This window comes from Guyanagaster necrorhizus (assembly GCF_019112545.1).
Source record: "Guyanagaster necrorhizus MCA 3950 unplaced genomic scaffold BT62scaffold_15, whole genome shotgun sequence".
Lineage (NCBI taxonomy): Eukaryota > Fungi > Basidiomycota > Agaricomycetes > Agaricales > Physalacriaceae > Guyanagaster > Guyanagaster necrorhizus.
Genome location: NW_025064894.1, coordinates 369,491 through 388,030, shown reverse-complemented (window position 1 = coordinate 388,030; position 18,540 = coordinate 369,491). Strand labels below are relative to the sequence as shown.

Here is an 18,540-nt window from a genome sequence, read left to right as displayed (position 1 = left end):
CTTCTTTGTAGTATGGATTGCACTTGCCCGGGAATGATTGTTCTACGCTTCTGTGTATCTACGGATAGAAGTTATCAGACCGGCTGCAGTGAGCGTGGTCGAGGACAAACGCGTGATCTTTGGTCCTTGAAAGCTACCGCGAAGATGTGAGTAAGGGATAAAGACGTGTTTATCAGAATGCTTACTGGAAGGGCATTATGGTGGTGGTGATGGTCTCTGATTACATCATAGTTGGCATAGTCCACCGCAGCATTTCCTTCATGCAAGTACGCATTGTTCGTCGTTCCATTTTTCAGAACGGAAATCTTGCACAGGCTGAGGAACGGACTCTGAATTTACAGATGGACGCATCCCCAATTCTTTCCGAAGAATGAGAAGGTCAAGAGAACACAGCTGTGAATGACAGCAACCGTTCCCTGCATCGTTGCTGCCGTGCCGTTGCAGCATTCAAAGTAATTGCAGCCTTTTGTGGGCGCTTAGATACATATCACCTTGAATTTTTCTTTTTTGAGAATAGTGGGATACAGCAAGATATCAACGAGGCGGTCGAGAACAGCAAGGGCGTGTCGGCAACGAAGCAAACGTAGGGAACGAGTACATCGATTGAATACCCTTCACACTAGGCGCCCAATTTTTCAGCAGAAACCAAGGTATCTGTTCAAGCCTTCCCTTTGCGGTACTAAGGGTTGTTACTGAAAAATAAGCGGAATGTAAAGTATTGAACGGAACGTCCATCGCTAGGTAAGGGCAATCGTGGGAACTGAACCTAATGCTAATGTCGACCGCCATCTCCTGCCTCCGCATTTTCTTTAAAGACGACAGAAAAAGATGATGCCCTTCCAGTGGCTCACCCAGCTGTTCTCTACCGTCCTTTCCTTCATCATGCCGTCCCCTGGCCCTTCCGACGACATGTGTATCTTTGCAACCGAGCCTCAGCGGGGGGCGACGAGCGCTACGCTCCTTCTCAGCGCCCTTAAGAACCGTAACGACTTCCTCCGGCGAGGCCTCGGTAATATCATGTCGAAGAAATCGGGTACCGTAAATGTTGCTCATCCCATAATGTGTCTCAGCACGAGTACCTTGTTGTGACCGTGAAGGAATCTTCGGGAGCTAGGCGGAGCGGGTTCCTCATGGTAGATAGGTTGAACGATTCACCTACATCGAATGCCTCACAGTCCAATTCCTCTACCGCCTCTTCCTCGGCTACCACTGATGATCACTGGGATACCCCGAACCGTCTTCATCGCTTCGGCGCTAAAGTCAAGAATTTCAGCAAGTGGTATCCTATTGATGCATTCGACAGAGTGGTCATCTTGCGCAGCATCGACGAAGCCCTGGAGGTGCAGGGTGGATGCCCGTACCATTGCCTTATGACGATGGACTTCAGGCAGGCGCAAAGACGTGTCACCCTCGAGCACTTTCTCCTCCTCCTCCAGACCACCTCGACGAACACTGTAGAGTACCACCTCATCTTTGCGCAGTGCTACTGGTTTGCATACACTATTTGGAAGGTTCTTGATTTGGAGGCAGCATCACATATAACACCGACAAAGTATGTTCCATTACAGGGCAAGAATCCTGAGTTGGCGCTGGGCATGGTCCTTGGGAGAGGCGATGAAGTGAACGAATGGAGGGCGCCGGGGACGGTCAAGCTGCAGTGGGAAGAAGCAAAAGTTATCGCGGACCAGGAGTAGGCTGAGTTGCGAGACGTGAGCTTTTGATTATCGTTCTTTAGACGGACAGATTTTTCTGATATGCTTGTCAGGCGCTTCTTGCTCCAGAGAGGGCCCGTACACGGGCAGAGGAAGCCCTTCAGCAAGAACGGGTGGCCCGCCAACAGACAGAGGAAGCCTACCAACGGGCAGAGGTAGCCCGCCAGCAAGAACGGGCAGCTCGTCAACAGGCAGAGGCAGAGGTCAATCAGCTTCGAGCGACGTTGGCGAAATATCAGTCCCCTTCTGGTAATAGGTCCTATACACAGTAGATTCTTCTTGTTTCTCCTTCCTCCCCATCGTTTTCGTTCTTCCTATCTTTCCACCGTGCTATGTAATACTACCTACGCCCCCTGCTTTCACTGCTAGCTATCTGCTTCCGATGCTTCTGCGATAATGTAGTTTTATGCCGTGTTTTTTTTTGTTTTGATGACCGCTGCTAAATATGATAATATTTCTTTTGAGAGTCATGCGACTTTTTGTTTCATTGGATGACCGCATTCAGGTCCACCGCTCTGTCAGGCTTGATCCGTATAATTCTTTCGGCTACTGTTCCAGGGCAGGTATCGTTCCCTTCCTCGCCTGAGTCGTCAAAATCAAATTTTGCTTCGACTCTCCGCGTGCTTCAATATCCAACGTATCATTTATCTTTTTCGTAAGAGCAACAACAGCGCACGACTAATGGAAGAAGATCTGACGCTAACTCACGCTGGTCAGAGATGAAATTTTGACCAGAGCAAAATCTGTTGGGTTCACCATTATTTAAAGGAATTCCCGGCTCATTAACTGGGTCAAATAATATCTGTGTTGAAGTAGCACACCCTCCATGTCGCTCTTACCTTACATAATCATAGCTACCAATACTGGAGGTCGAAAGTCAACGCTTACTAGCTTTTGACTTTTGACTCCAGACCTGGCTTTCCCTGCTGCGCTATGCAACCTGCTCTCAACAGGTTATGGGCCCTGTGCCTTACTAAGCCAAGCAATTTTTTCGTTCCCTCTCATGAACCATTCACTAGACATCGAAGTCTCGCTCACTTTCCTAAGGGACATCACTATCCATTCAGAAGTCGCATCCACCCATCACAGGCCTACACACACTCTCTAACCCCAATGGTCTCTTTTTTTTCCACACCACAATGAATGACTCAGACGTCATCAACACCATCAAACATGGTTTTCCCAACCTCCATGCTGGCAACTGGAACCACTTTGCACCTTCGTTCAAGATCTACATGTGCATCAAGGGGCTATTTGGCCACTTCGATGGCACTGAAGAGCCACCAGAGCAAGCCAATCCCAGTGAACCCACAAAGCTTGAAAAGAAGGAGACAAAAGCTTACCTTCAAGCTCATTCATCTGCAGCAGGATACCTCTGGCTTTGCATTGATGAATCACAGTGCACTCATATCAGTCTCCTCATGGGTAAGCCCACAGCTATGTGGTTGAAACTGAAAGACATTCACCAACAGCAAAAACTGGGCACCCGTTTCAATGCCTACAATGCCTTATTCAGCATTCGGAAGGATGATGAAGAGTCTCTCTCTACTCTCGTTGGATGTGTCTCACAAGCTATACAAGACATCAAAGCACTCCGCCCTGAAAAGTTCACCATCAATCAACTCGATGAAGAGCTTCAATTCATGACTCTCATCCATGCCCTCCCATCTGATTATGACAATTTTGTGTCATCAGTCCTTCTCCTCCATTCTCTCAGTCTCGACAAACTCGTTGCCACCTTCCACACCGAAGAGATGCAGTGCCACTCTCATGACACCACTTCAGCAACATCATTCAAAGCAAGCGCTGTCAGAGTCCAAGCCACTCATGTGGCATCATCCAATATCATCTGCAGCTGGTGCATCAACTCTGGACATACTGAGGAGGAGTGTTTCAGCAAAAAGAAAGCCAAGGAGCGAGCTATACAGCGTGTCTAAGAATGTCAGAATACAAAATCGGGCAAGAAGGCAGAAGAGGCAAAGACAGAGAAGTCAAACATTGCAGAAGAGACTGCCAGCCAAGCGAGTATTGATCTCTTGTCCCCAGCATTATCTAACTGGAATATGGACACAGACACTTCATCTCACATGAGCCATCATCGAGACTGGTTTCATGTCTGGACACTACATGTGGTTCCGATTTGGTTAGTGAACAATTCAATCATCTATTCAGCGGGCATGAGGACAGTTGTATTTAAGCCAAAAGAGAAGAATAGAGAGGTCTGTGAAGCTGTCGAGTTTCAGGATGTACTGCATGTACCTGATCTTTGGAATAACTTGCTTTCACCCTTCCATCTTACATGTCATAAAGGATATGAGATCAATATAGCCGGGTCATCAGTCCAGTTCTTTCAAGACAAAGCACTTCATTTCTCAGCTACTGTCAATGATAACAACATTGGATATCTTAACAGTACCACTTGCACTATAAGGCCAGTAACCTCAAGTACTGCAAGCATCTGTCCACTTGACTTGACCCTATGGTATCGACAAACCTGTCACAGAAGCATAAACATTATCCAGAACATGTATGAGAATCAGCTTGTCTTAAATATGAAGATAAACAATATGCAATCTAATCTCAATCCAATTTGCGAATCTTGCCTTATGGGCAAGCACAGACAACATAATATTCCTCGAGGTCCCTCACTTCTTCCAACACACTCTCTCACAATTGTATTTTCTGATCTTAAGGGACCTATGCTAGTCACTACACCAGAAGGTTATTGCTACTGGATCACTTTTATATGTGGTGCTCTGCGTTTTTGAGCTGTTGCCTTGCTAAAGCACAAGAGCAATGCTCTGGCTGAATTTAAATGCTACAAAGCCTATGCTGAAAACTTTCATGGTCTGAAGATCTTAGAGGAGCAAGACGATGGTAGAGGAGAGTATATAGGTCATGAATTTGATCAGTTATGCATAGAAGAAGAGATATCAAGATGCCATACTGAGCCTGATAAGCCTCATCAAAATGGAATTGCAGAATGTGCAAATCGTGATATTGCTGAAGGAGCTATTACTATGCTCTATGAAGCTCGTCTTTCTCTCTCTTTCTGGGGACTAGCAGTGCTTGCATTCATATATATGCATAACCATTGCTCTACAGCACCACTTCCTAAAACAACACCATATACTGGCTGGCACAAGAAGAAACCTGATGTCTCTAACTTACATGTCTTTGGCTGCTTAGCCTATGTCCATATCAAAAAGAACAAGCGACAAGGTCTTCAGCCATGCACCACCAAATGCATATTTATTGGATATCTATCAAGTACAAAAGGCATGGAAGTGCTGGAACCCTGCAACTAAGAAGTTCATTATATCAAGCCACGTCATTTTTGATGAGTGAGTGTTCTCAGGAAATACAAAAACTCTTATCAACCTTTTCAGTGACCTATTTTCTCCACTCTCAAATCTGTCAGATTCTCCTATGCTGCCTGATCAAAGGAGAGATCTTAACAATGATGATCTTCCACCTCCAGAAAATCCTTCAGCACCAAATCCCTCACCTTCTCTAAGCTCATCACCTCCAGTATCACTCCTTCTGTTAGACCCAAATCCCACGTGACCATTGACATGTGATAAACAGTTCAGAACCTCGCACTTCGGATTAGACTGACTGAGTTCACTTTGTGTGCCGATGGTTTTGTGTGGACAAGGCTCTTTTTGAATTAGTTGAGCTCGAGTTAAGATAGTGGCATATAAACTTTAGTTCGAGACTGAGGTGTTACAGCGAGAACTAAACTAATATACTGTTCTGTTATTGTACTATAAATAACTGTTCACAAAAGCTGTTGTCTTGCTGTGTGCTGTTTCCCCTACTGTTGCTAGGCTCTCCACAAAAAGCTGTTGTCTTGCTGTGGAGCTGTAGTTATGCACTGCAATTTGAAGACAAAAAGAGCATTGTCTCTCTCTTTACAGCACACAGCAGTGTGACAGGAGAATGACCGACTTGGGTTGCTGAGCTAAGCATTCCCACAGTCATAAGCACTGGTAAGTGCCCTGACTAAGCAAAGATAGAGGTCACTTCCAAAGAAAAAGAAAAGAAAATAGAGGAAAAATTGGAAAAATTGTAACATTACCCCCTCCTTAAGACCATCATCCTGATGATTAAGTTAGAGTAGGTCCCCCCCTTCGGAAGGAGGTGGCTGATCTGCTGGACTCATTCATAGGTTTTGCAGATTCATAAAGACATTGATCGGTTTTTGGATGCCTTTGGTCATCGTCATGTCATGACTTTCAATAGATTGCAGGCTGCCTGTGGATCCATTGTGTGCATGAGACATATTGCTTTTCATTGTATGTCCCATGGTAATTTTGTTGTTTCATTTGTGCAACTGGTGGGTGTCATCCGTAATTCACAAAAAATAGTTTTTTACCTGTTGTGCTGTGGATTCTACTGAACATGCGATCGGAATGATCGTCTTCGAGAAGCGATCGATGATGATGATAGTAGTGTCATGGCCGTTACTTTCAGAAAGATTGTTTATGATATCTCTGATGGCCTTCGAGAAGCAGTTGCAAGTGACTATGATTGTATCATAGGTGTTGCTTTTGGGAAGGTTGAGATATGGGTCTGTCAGGTTCTTGCTACACTGGCACGTCTGGCAGTAGCATCATCACGCCATGTGGCAATTTTCTTTTTGTGCCCTTGCCTCATGATTGAGTGTTAGAGGCGCCTTTTGATCCAGTTTGTTGGATCCGTAGTGGTGTTCTTGATACATTTACATATCTTGTTTCCATGGTCCTACCATGAAAACATTCTGGTTAGAGGGTATGACTTCCCTTGCCATTTTCTCCCTGTTTTCGGCATCCCTATGATTTGCTCCAATGAGATAATGTTGCTGCTCAGTGAGTGCGATTATTATGGCAAGGAATGTGTCTTTGAATGCCTTCAACATGTCAGCATTTATTCTGTCATGTTGTTCTCTGAGAGTGCTGACTCCCCTGGAGTCAGTTTCTCCATCCTGACTTGGTATAGACAAGATAATATTCTTGGTCATTCCATGTTTGAATGCCGCATGTTCAAAATTTTCCAACTCCATGGGGAATTTTCAGGTAATTGTGTCTTCTGTTGTTCCAGATAGGTCATCAGAAGAAGTTGATCCATCCAACTGATGATCGTCACTTCCTCTCCTTTATTGGTCCTATACATTCAGTGGCCTGGCCACCTCAGTAGTGTTCGTGATTGTTGCCAGTCAGGATTCTGGGTAGGAAATTCTTGAGGCATCATTGGTGTTTCCTTATTAGGGTTGGTGCCTGTTTGTCCCAATGCTGTGAGTCCCATCGGTTTGAACAATGTTCGTCTTGTTCAAAGAGTGGTTTGTAATTTACCATATATGCAGTATTCGGCAATTATCAGTTTATCCATGTGTGTATGATTTTAAGCATAGTGGTCATGTTGTCTGGTGTTCATTTGACTACACTGTATTCTGGTCACAGGTTCATGCCATGTGACCTTTTGGGTGTGGTTGCAACATCTTTTCCCCTTTCTGGGAATATTGATGTTTTTTTTTTTTTTTTGATATCCACTGTGGTGGGGTCGATGGACATCAGTTCTTGTATCCCATGACCATATGCTAAGGCAATCGCCTCAGCCCTCTGTCATTGTCGTTCTTTGTATATCCTGATGGTTTGGCCCTTCTATTCATCGTAACCTATCAGGATATGCTGTTCCTTATCTAAGATTGTCATGAGATAAATAGGTGGTAGTCCTTCCTTGATACATTTGATCATGTATCTGGTATCAGTGATGTCATCCGATATTCCAGCAAGTTTGCCCAGTTGTTCTAGTTCTGTGAAGTACTCTGTGGTCGTTTTTCCGGCCAGCTTGTGTTCCTTCATCTGTTGTTTGTAAGTTTCATGAATGTGTGGGTCTGAGTCAGGTGTCCATGTAGCGGTAGTTATAGGAGTAGGGTTCCTGCTATCAGGCAGTTGCGCCCATCCTTCAATCATGCTACTGCTTTCTGTGTATGGTGGTGGTTGTTCGGCAACTGACTGTGGTGCCGGCAGCAACTTTCTCGGCTCTGGATGTTGCTGAATTGCCTGGGATCGGTTCTTCCTAAGCTGAGATGCTGTGCTGGGGGTGGCGTGAGTGTTATGTGAGGGCCGAGATAGTGCCATCGGAATTGATGGTGCTGTGAATGCTGATTTTACAGGTGATACATTCGGTGTCCATGGCTTGACTGCCATTCTTTTGCCATCTCTTGGTTGCGTTGGTCTCATCTGGTAATGCAAAAATCGTTGATTAAATTCAAAAATGGCCTGTTCTGTGGCCGCATATTGTAAAATTTCCTCTTGCTCGACTTTATCAGCAAAAGCATACCTTTGACCCAGAGACAACCTTATCCGAAGGTTGTCTCCCTGTAATTCGGCTACCTGCTCCTGGTACAGCCGAATAGACTCCTATGTGCGCACTTCATGCGCTCCTCTCCTTATCATCTCTTCTGCTACTTGTCCTTCAAAACTTCCTCCTGATTCAAAGGGAGAGTCCCCGACCCCCCTGATTGAATCTCCCTTCTCGCCGTCTGCATCGCTGTCCTGGTCCAGCATTTCCACCCCGAGGAGAGAAATGTCGGCCAGGTCGTAAATTGTTGGTTTGGCAAGGCTGGGACTGGGTGCTGGATCCAGCGTCTTCTGGTCCAGAGCAAGGAGAAGACTCCTGCCCAGACTGTTATTGCTGCTGCTTGGCCTCTCCCCCTACTGTGTTCACCGCCACTGCTCAGCTATATCGATGGAAGTTTCGGTAAAATCAGGGTTGAAGAAAGAGGGCAGCGACCGGTCCATCAAGAAATCTTTTAAGGTCTCCTGTGGGGTCAATGTGCTGGCTGTCCCCTCCAATCGATCTCTGACTCGCTGATATTCCATTTCCATGGTTCGGGATATTGTCGGTGTCTGCAATAGTATCTGTCCCATATGATAGTGGGTGGCCATCGTTGAGCTCATCGGCATTGAGCTCCTCGTTGTTGCCATGGATGACTCTGTCGGCAGGCATCTCCCATGGGTCAGACTCCATGTAGGGGGGCATAGGCTGTTGGAGTCGAGAGTCGAGGGTGCTGGTATCGACCAAAGTGGTGTCGGTACTTCTGGCCTCTCTCCTCTGCTGTTCCTCCTCCCATGCTTGGAGATACCTCCCGAAGAGGTCGTTCTCCCTGTAGATCTCATTGTCAGTTCTTGTTTGATTGATGAAATCTTCGGCAAAGTTTCTGATAGGTCATTGTTCCAGCCAGTTGATCTCTGTCCTGTCATCAGTGCTTCTCCCTTGTACTGATGCTGTATGATAGGATTCTCAGCCTCTATCACTGGTCCCTCGAGCTATTCGTGAGCTGTCCAAGGAGTCTCTAGCATGGTGCCCAATGCCAGTGCCAGAGACAGGAGTTGGCATCCTTGTTGCTCGGGTGCTATGATGAGGGGAAGGGATGGTGACGTTAGACCTAGGTTGTTGGAACCCTGTTGCCCAAGGGTTCTCTGGGTCTTGAACAACTGCCAGCGGGGGTCAAGGTGGGTATATATGCTGCTGGAATTGTTCCTCTTCTTTCACAGGGTGCTCTGAAGACGTTCTTGCAGAGGCGTCTTCAGGGTTGACTCCTTCTGGCTGGTGGGGCTGTTGGGACATCGAAGGTCGAGTGGAAGCAGAGATGTCGTGAAGAGGAAGGTCCGATATAGCATTTCGTAGGATAATGTGAATATGTTGAAATTCATGATAATGACAGATAGACCAGATGAGAATCGATTGGTGTCCATGGCACAGCTGTATGAGCACCAACAGACTGACCAGAATTCCAATGATAGCCAAGAAGAGTTTGAAAAACTTATAGGTGAAGTTTGGGTTTGAGGGATTAAGCATAATGGGCATTCAGTTTCTCAGCACAATTGGGCTTGAGAAAGGGATGCTGAGAGTCTCGAACTAATTGTTAGACCCAAATCTCACATGATCATTGACACATGATAAACAGTTCAGAACCTCGCACTTCAGGTTAGACTGACTGAGCTCACTTTGTGTGCCAACAGTTTTGTGTGGACAAGGCTCTTTTTGAATTAGTTGAGCTCGAGTTAAGATGGTGGCATATAAACTTTAGTTCGAGACTGGGGTGTTACAGCAAGAACTAAACTACTTATATACTGTTCTGTTATTGTACTATAAATAACTGTTCACAAAAGCTGTTGTCTTGCTGTGTGCTGTTTCCCCTACCGTTGCCAGGCTCTCCACAAAAAGCTGTTGTCTTGCTGCAGAGCTGTAGTCGTGCACTGCAATTTGAAGATAAAAAGAGCATTGTCTCTCTCTTTACAGCACACAGCAGTGCGACAGGAGAATGACCGACTTGGGTTGCTGAGCTAAGCGTTTCCACAGTCATAAGTGCTGGTAAGTGCTCTGACTAAGCAAAGATAGGGGTCACTTCCGAGGAAAAAGAAAAGAAAATAGAGGAAAAATAAGAAAAATCATAACACCTTCCCCATGATGTTATGACTCCTCCTGGCTCACCATTTAATGGATCTCTCTCAGACCTAACTCCGTCACCATCACCATCACCACTATCTCCAACAGACCTAGGCAAATATAAATACAGAATATATGATGATAGCTTATATAATCCTGGCCCTGGTTATGGTCGTAGAATGTGCTGAAATCTTAACAACGATGATCATGCAAAAGATGCAGAGGATCAAGCACACACAGCCTTTATAGAAGACAAAACTATTCTTGAAGGCATAGCTTTCTCCAGCCAGACAGTCGAGCACTTGACGATGAAAGAAGGACTGGAAGTTGCATTTGAAAGCATGATAGAAGCAGCTTATAAGGCATCTATACATGATGGTGAACCTAAATCCTTCTGTGAAGCTATGAAACGCTCTTCAGAGGAAGCTGCAAGTTGGTATGAAGCCACTATGCAAGAGATACAGGCACTCATTGAAAATGGTGTCTTTGAATTGGTAAAATACCCTCCAAATTGAAAGGCAGTTGAGAGTCGCTGGGTATTCAAAGTGAAATGCAATGCTGATGGATCAATTGAGTGCTATAAAGCAAGACTTGTTGCAAAGGGATACTCACAACGACCTGGCTTCGATTACACTGAAACCTTCTCTCCAATGCCAAAATGGGCTGCTCTATGAGCCGTCCTGGCACTCGGTGCCCTCGAAGATTTAGAGCTATGGAGTGTCGATATCTCATCAGCATTTCTCAATGGTGAGCTGACAGAAGAGGTGTATATGGAGCAGCCAGAAGGTTTTGAGAAAAAAGGAAAGGAATGGGTCTAGCGTCTCTTCAAGTCTCTATACAGACTAAAGCAAGCTGAGAGAGAATGGCACAAAAAGCTACATGCAACATTGACCAATACCATGGGTTTTGAATGGGTAAAATGTGAGCATAGTGTCTGGGTTTACAAGAGAGACAATGAGCGAATCATCATTTCAGTCTTTGTTGATGACATGACTATTGCTACAAAGATATCAGATGGTGTTGCAAAGGTCATCAACAATCTCAAGAAGCATTTCAAGCTTTGAGACTTAGGTCCAACGTCTTACCTCCTTGGTGTCAAGATCAAGCGTGACTGAGCCAACCAAACACACTCTCTCTCCCAGCACCAATACACCCTAGATATTCTGCAATGTGCAGGAATGGCTGACTGCAATCCTGTTCTGACACCTTTGGATCCAAACATAAAACTTATAGCAGATCAGTCTCCCAAAACACCAGAGGAATATGAGACAATGCAGACAATCCCATACCTGAATGTGCTCGGCTCTGTGGCCTACCTCACTATTGCTATCAGGTCCGATGTTGCCTATCCCATGAGCGTACTCTCATGATTCAGCAAAAACCCTGATACAGCCCACTGGAAAGCTCTCAAACGGCTATTACACTATCTGAAGGGCACAGTCGACTATCACATTGTCTACTCTCCTGACTCTGAGTCAGATTCGTCAGTCTTTGACTTTAAGACTTACTGCAATGCAGATCATGAGGGTGACAAAGATAGTGAGCATTCTACAAGTGGCTTCATTGTCAAAATGGGTACTGAAGCCATTAGCTGGATGAATCATCTTCAGGCATTTGTGACACTCTCAACAACAGAGGCAGAATATGTTTCAGCCATGTCTGCTGGTCAGGAAATCCTTTGGCTTCGCAACTTGTTCACAGAGTTTGGCTATTCACTCACCAATGCCTCAGTCCTCTATATCGATAATGAGTCTGCTTTGTCAGTTGCCTGAAACCCTGAACATCATGGCTGGGTCAAACACCTTGACCTTCGATTCTATTGGCTGCGTGATGAAGTTGAAAAAGGGTGCATCCATGTGGTCCACTTACGAACCAAAAATATGCCAGCTGATGCCTTGACAAAGGGATTAGGAAGAGAGAAGCTCAGACACATGATTATCTTACTCGGACTTGTCTCAATACCTCTGCAGACATGTTCGGTTGAGGGGGAGTGTTGAAGTAGCACACCCTCCATGTTGCTCTTACCTTACATAATTGTAGCTACCAATACTGGAGGTCGAAAGTCAATGCTTACTAGCTTTTGACTTTGTTGGAAATCCTTGGTGTTGCACAGGGTAGACTCCAGGCTGGTAAGGCCAGATAGTATGAACTTATTATTCTGCAGCTCCTACAGAGCTCGTATTTATACTCTCCAGGCTTGTATCTAGAATTTACTACAACTTTCTCTTTCTCTCGAGCTTACTCATCAACTCTCGGCATGATGCCGGATTGCCCTTTCTAGAACTTTCCAGCAAAATCCCAACAGACTTTTGACTCCAGGTATGTATCACATACTATTTATAACCACTAGCTTTTGACTTTCGACTCCAGACCTGGCTTTCCCTGCTGTGCTACGCAACCTGCTCTCAACAATCTGTTCCTCCCCATCTTTCCTGAGCTGAGTGTCTGTGGAAGGCGTGGAAAAGGATTTCTTGAATTTATTATACCAACATTCAAGAGTTTCTGACGTTCATCCTGAGCTGCGTGTCTGCGCTCAAGTGACCCTTGACTGTACCACTATGGCCCTTGCGGAGGGTCGTCCCATTTACTGTCGGTCAGACCCTATTCTCCTCTTCAGGCAGCTGAAGGAATTTCCCTCTTCTCTGGTCAGGTTGGAAATGTATCGTATATCTTGTAAGCCGACGGACTCGGAGGTCTTTGGACTTTTGAGCGAAGCCGACGTGAGTGAGCGAGTATGGCCACAACGCCATTACAGCAATAGTCCCCGTCATACGGGCCATCGCTGGTTTTATAGTTTGTATCTTTATACTCCATAAACCTGTGGCTGAGACCATGCATTCCCAATGAGGCTTGACGCGACAAAGAGACAAGCTGGCGCCAGAGTCTTGGCCATAGAGGTCAGTCTTCACCGAGTATCATATCAGGTCGCTGTCTAGCATCAACGACTAAGGACGCAGAGTATAATTTTTTTCTTTGCTAGATATATAGCAACTGCCTCACAACTGGGTGGGCCTCTCCTTGTTACCGGTATTTTATTACCATCGTCTCACCAGCCATGTCTAGTATGCTTGCCTGCGAACTATCTTGTTTTCAAGCTGCCTAACCGGACCCCACCGTATCATTGTCATCTTACAACTGAAAAAAGTGGCGGATTGGGAGATGCTCAAGATTAACAACGTTGAACTGCGGTGACATGGGTAAGGCGCCTAGACAGGGTTGCAGAATATTTTCGAGAGGGGGGGGGTTGGTTAGTTGGACATTTCTCATAGCAAATACACGCCGAGAGACCCACGAGCTTCCGCGAAAAGGAATAATCTTAATTCGGAGTTGTCAGGAGTCGATTCGACAGATCGAGAAAAAATGCGAGGTAAAGCTGTTTGACGGAGCGGATAAACAAGTCAACGAAGGTGATTTGATTCCTTTGACTCCAGCTGGCAGATATGTTTCCGTGTTAGGTCACTGGGATGAGTTAGCAGAGCCGTATAGCCGAACGTCTTTGCACTGCGCAGCTTTGATGGTACGCATCGAAATGTAAGAACAAAGCTTGACATGGAGAACGGGAAGTTGTCGCTGGAACTTCGCTACATAGTATGTAAGGTCTTGAAGCTCCTCCGTATAGTTATGGCTGAACATTGAAGGAATGTTTCTGTGGGGCTTCGTGACGGAGGTCTCTGAGGGAAGAAGTCGATATTTCTCCCAAAGTCCCGTGTCTGTGGCGGCGACACCGTTGAGTCTTCGACAGGCGCATGTCACCGAGAACAGTTCCTCTCAGTACTCGTGTCGAGGTGCTATTATTAACAACCGCAGCAGAAATTCATTGGGTAAACACTGGAGACGGGGATCTGAGAGAAGGTTGGCGATGAAATTTCATTGCTGAATTTCTCTTTGATGCCCCGAAAATATCGGTGGTCAGCGGTGAATGAACGAAAAGGCTCACCACTGTTGGCTAGTGTCGACGTAGTACGCATCGAGGAGGCAAAGTTGACCAAACAAAGAACGCGTCTCTCTTCCTTACCACTATTATCCTGCAATGCTCGACCCTCATTTTTTGATATTCTGGCGAGAGATGGTTTGCAAGGATCTTAACGATTTAATCCCTTGAACGATGCCTTGTGCTTGGATGAATTGCTAAAAACTTTCTGATATTCGGAATGTCAGGCCCGGCTCCCTGACGCGTCGAATTTTCCATAGCGTTCAGACCGGTGGATGACAGGCGAACGAAACCTCTTTTTTTGCCTCGGAGCACCTGCGCAGTGTGTGTGAATCCGATATTTTTCAATAATACCTCTGCTGCGTCTTTCCTAACGGCCATCGTTCTCTGAAATAAAATGTTACATAAAGAGGCCATTTTCTCTCCCATTTCTTGTCTCGCTAACTATGCTCATCGTGATATCCTTGCTCTGCTGTGCTCTCTTGGCTGCTTCAGCTCCCGAGGTCCAACTGGGCAAGACCAAGCTCGTTGGAAGAGATCTTACAGGACTACAGCAAGAGTTCTTTGGAGGTGGGCCAGCATACCATGCAGCGATGCTCAAGGCTAAGACATTGGCTAGGGATTCCATTCGCTGAACCTCCGGTTGGCACCTTGCGCTTGGAGCGCCCTGTATTGAAAACGAACATTGATGCCGATGAATTCGACGCCCAAAATTTTGGACTAGCCTGTTTACAGGAGGTAGGTATTTCTGCTTCATATCTGCGATTTTATCTTGATGGCAGAAATAACAGGGCCTTGAAACCGATGAGATATCAGAGGATTGTTCGACCATCAACATATTTAGGCCGACGGGAGTGTCTTCTGAGGACTTATTGCCCGTGATGTTCTGGTAAAATTATATCTTGCATTCATGTGGCCCTCTCACTAACGACGCCGAAGGACTTATGGTGGCGGTTTCTCTGCAGGCGCTTCGTCGTCGTACAATGGAAGCAATATCGTTGCCCAGAGTGTTACTAGAGTAAAGTTTCGCGTTACATCTACGTCTTTGTGGCTAATTGACTGCAGGGAACTCCCATCATCTATGTGAACTACAATTATCGGCTAGGGCCATTAGGCTTCCCTCAAGGACAAGAAGCCGGAGACAGAGGACAGGTCAACCTTGGAGTCCGGGATGTGTTGACTGCCTTGGAATGGGTTCAAGGGAACATTGGTTTGTTCGGTGGTGATAAAACCAAGGTGCGTCAATTCATTATATGCTGATTCTCTTGGATAACGAGTCTGAATAGGTGACAATTTTCGGAGAAAGTGCTGGATCCATGTTGACAAATATGATGCTTCTAAACGCGTCGATTTCCAACTTTGCCAGGGCTGCGGTATGCATACGGTCATTTCACAGGAGGTATCTGTCTGAATGAATGGTTAGATCTCTGAGTCTGGTTCTGCATCTTCCCCCGTCTATTATAACGCATCTACACGCGAATCTGTCTGGCAGAACTTTGTAGCAGGGACACCAGGCTGCGAGTCTGTCGCTGACACACAGAACACTTTCCCCTGTTTGCAGGCCGCAAATACGTCGGCTATATATCAAGGAATGGTGGAGGCCTATGCGTTGGCCATCGAAAGTCCTACCTTTTATCCTGTCCTAGATGGTCCTTCAGGCCTCTTTCCCGATCTGCCTTCACGTATGTGGGCAAAGGGCGAGTTTGCCACGATTCCTTTTATATCAGGCACGAACTTAGATGAAGGTATGATATGAACTCTTTACAAACGCCGAACTTAACGTTGGTGTTCCTTAGGAACAGTCGGCCTATCGACAAATACTAGTTTTACCGATGAGGTCATCAAGGATTACATTCAAAAAACATACTCGGCATTCCCACCTTACATCTCTGATGATATTCTGGACCGGCTTATCGAACTGTACCCTGACAACCCTTCCTTGGGCTCGCCATATGGTACCGGAAATGATACATTTGGGTTGCCCGTAGGCTATAAGAGAGTGGCATCCATGAGTGAGCCTTAATTCTTGCTCCCAATATAATTTGCTGAAGCATCAATTTCAGCTGGGGACTTGACCTTTGATGCTCAGCGTCGGACATGGACACAGACTGCTGCGCAAGCAGGCGTGAAGGCGTACGGATACCAATTTACGCAAAATGCCTCGTCGGTCGCAGCGTACTTGGGAGGTAGGTCTCATCGTTCCTGAATCCATCCAACTTATTCTAAGGTGTTTGGTAGTTCCTCATGCGTCGGAACTAGACTTTATCTATGGACTATTGAACTCCTCCACGGAGCCCGCTTCGTCGATCTTGTTGGGCGAAATGATGGTCGACTATTGGGTTTCGTTTGCAACAAGCTTGGATCCCAACGATGGCTTAGGAACGTCTCGTGAGTGACTCTTATGCCGTCGGTCGAACTGCTTGTTGATTAATCATCTTTCAGGTCCGAACTGGCCACAGTACACGCCGGAGAATGAGGTGAGTTTAAACTATTCACCGAATTCTTTCTCTCACTGACTGTGACCCCAGGTGCTCCTACAATTACATGGCGACAATACGACAGTCATTCTGGATGATTATCGGGAGGAAGCGATCTCGTTCTATAGGGATAACGCTGACGCTTTCCACCGGTAAAGCAAACGTCTCTTTACGATCTGTGTCTTCCTTTTGCTTGTTCAGTACCAGTTCAACTTGAATACGCATCATTTCCGTTTTTGGAGCTCGTCTACTGAAGACATGCATAAGAACTACCGAATGAGCACAAGGACTTGGAATGTTGTTCTTCAATCAGACCCCTTCGTGCGGTTAGCGTCCCGTACTACGCCGCCCCAATTATTCGTTGGAAAAGCAAAGAGTGTGGAACGACCGTCACAACAGCAAGGATGTCCTCAATATGATCTTGTTCTCTTGTGTTCGCGGAAAGGCGTCTAGTAAAGGATCCAAGTAATAGTGTACTTATTCAAAGTTCCCGAAACGTATCGTTTATCTTTGCCAATTGACTTCAAATTATAATTTGGCATCTTATTATATGTTCTCATGTTTTCTTTCCATTCTTTAGACTCAAACTATTCCTTTACGTCGATGTACGTATCTTACTTGATACCGGATTGAATCGTACATTTCAGCACCGCTTGCAAGGCCTGATCTGGTCTGTCTCAGATCGCTTCAGTGAACCAGGAGAAATCAAAACTCTGAGTCTTAGAGCACGAGTTCCACGTAGTACGCCGGGGAACGCAGTGCCGCGAATACTCCCATAATTGCCGGGCAACGCAACGGTTGATCCGAAGGAGGCAGAACCACTTGTCTTCATAAGGACTTCTATAGAGGCGTCCGTGTGCTGGTTCTCTGGTACACGGAGGGTCGATGCTGCTAACCATGATCATAGGTCATTGATGTTCGCAAGCTCACTTCGATGGGATGATGCCTCCCTTAGACTGGACTAAGGCGGATTGACTCGTCGGTCTCGATGTGTGTCTGGAAGGATTCGGAGGGTGAATTGTGTCTTCTCCATTTCTGGTAGTGCGAAAGTATATGACGATCTGGATGCGAGGCAGACGATCGTCTCTCCACTGTGACCATCAAGTCATTAGTAGCCTGGTCAGAATCGAAAAGCGGGGCTAATATCAAGAATAGAAATAGAATCACGCCAGAGAAAAATGGCCGAATAAGAGAAGTTGAACAAGTGGAAGTGAATGTTTCCTTTTGTTCGCCCCAAATTTGAAAATGCCGAGCGGCGAATACCTCTTTGGGAATCGATTGCAGATTTGCTTCCGCGGATGGTTCCTAGGACGCGCACGTAACACTAGTGCTCCTCTTATCTTGCGTATCAGCGTCTAGCTTCCCAGTGAGCTTCTGACAGGCATTTGGAAGCACTCATTCATAAACGTTTCTTCGCTGGGGACGTGCATAGAAATGTCCAGCGTGTTGCGATGTGAATGGGTAAGATAGGCGTCAATAATTTCGGTGTCGCACCAACGTCCAATGAAGATGGACGACCAGAAATTGGACAAGGCGTAGGCGATGGTGCGTCAGCGGGAGCAGATGAGCGAGAGACGAATTGGTGTTACGTATCTCCATATTGCTGGACAAAGATTGGAAAAGATGGTGAGGAGAAGTTCGGTAGGAAGATGGTCGATGGGTGGGGGGCATTTAGGTAACACTCTGCGAAAGGGAGATATCATCGAGTTTGCTGAGTTTCTTGGAAGGGGAATTTTCTGTCTATGCGTCGAGGAGTACGATTAGAAAACAATCTGCGAATAAGCTCTGTGGACGTGCACGCAATGGCAGATAGTCTCTGTGTCTATCTGTTGCAATCATCGGGGAGTGGAATGTTGGAGAATATCCGTACGAACCGTATCGTTTACCCTTTTTGCCTTTCACCCGTCACTCGTTCTTACCTTTTATATACATTTCCCTTGTCCGTACTCGATCACTATATCAGTTTCACCGTAGTTACCCGTAT

At 46.0% G+C, this 18,540-nt stretch overlaps 2 protein-coding genes across 2 annotated transcripts; both read left to right on the top strand.

Moving 5' to 3' along the window:
• Nucleotides 1–743: 743 nt before the first annotated feature.
• BT62DRAFT_933115 (uncharacterized protein) lies at nt 744–2,182 on the top strand. Its single transcript, XM_043186489.1, has 4 exons — nt 744–982; nt 1,027–1,673; nt 1,695–1,709; nt 1,766–2,182. The coding sequence occupies exons 1-4, from the start codon at nt 829–831 to the stop codon at nt 1,982–1,984; spliced, it is 1,035 nt and encodes a 344-aa protein (XP_043038778.1). The 5' UTR covers nt 744–828; the 3' UTR covers nt 1,985–2,182.
• An 11,970-nt stretch (nt 2,183–14,152) lies between these two features.
• Nucleotides 14,153–16,719, top strand: BT62DRAFT_969782 (esterase 1). Its single transcript, XM_043188956.1, has 12 exons — nt 14,153–14,649; nt 14,699–14,817; nt 14,871–14,968; nt 15,019–15,097; nt 15,145–15,315; nt 15,366–15,452; nt 15,503–15,824; nt 15,876–16,091; nt 16,143–16,265; nt 16,318–16,467; nt 16,522–16,556; nt 16,608–16,719. The coding sequence occupies exons 1-12, from the start codon at nt 14,526–14,528 to the stop codon at nt 16,710–16,712; spliced, it is 1,629 nt and encodes a 542-aa protein (XP_043038777.1). The 5' UTR covers nt 14,153–14,525; the 3' UTR covers nt 16,713–16,719.
• The last annotated feature ends 1,821 nt before the right edge of the window (nt 16,720–18,540 follow it).

Bases quoted from the DNA above. Each gene is read 5' to 3' on its own strand.
- BT62DRAFT_933115 (XM_043186489.1), top strand. From the start codon at position 829: ATGATGCCCTTCCAGTGGCTCACCCAGCTGTTCTCTACCGTCCTTTCC. The intron at 983-1,026 runs GTAACGACTTCC...ATCATGTCGAAG, and splicing joins TCTCAGCGCCCTTAAGAACC to AAATCGGGTACCGTAAATGT.
- BT62DRAFT_969782 (XM_043188956.1), top strand. From the start codon at position 14,526: ATGCTCATCGTGATATCCTTGCTCTGCTGTGCTCTCTTGGCTGCTTCA. The intron at 16,266-16,317 runs GTAGGTCTCATC...GGTGTTTGGTAG, and splicing joins GGTCGCAGCGTACTTGGGAG to TTCCTCATGCGTCGGAACTA. The intron at 16,557-16,607 runs GTGAGTTTAAAC...CTGTGACCCCAG, and splicing joins AGTACACGCCGGAGAATGAG to GTGCTCCTACAATTACATGG.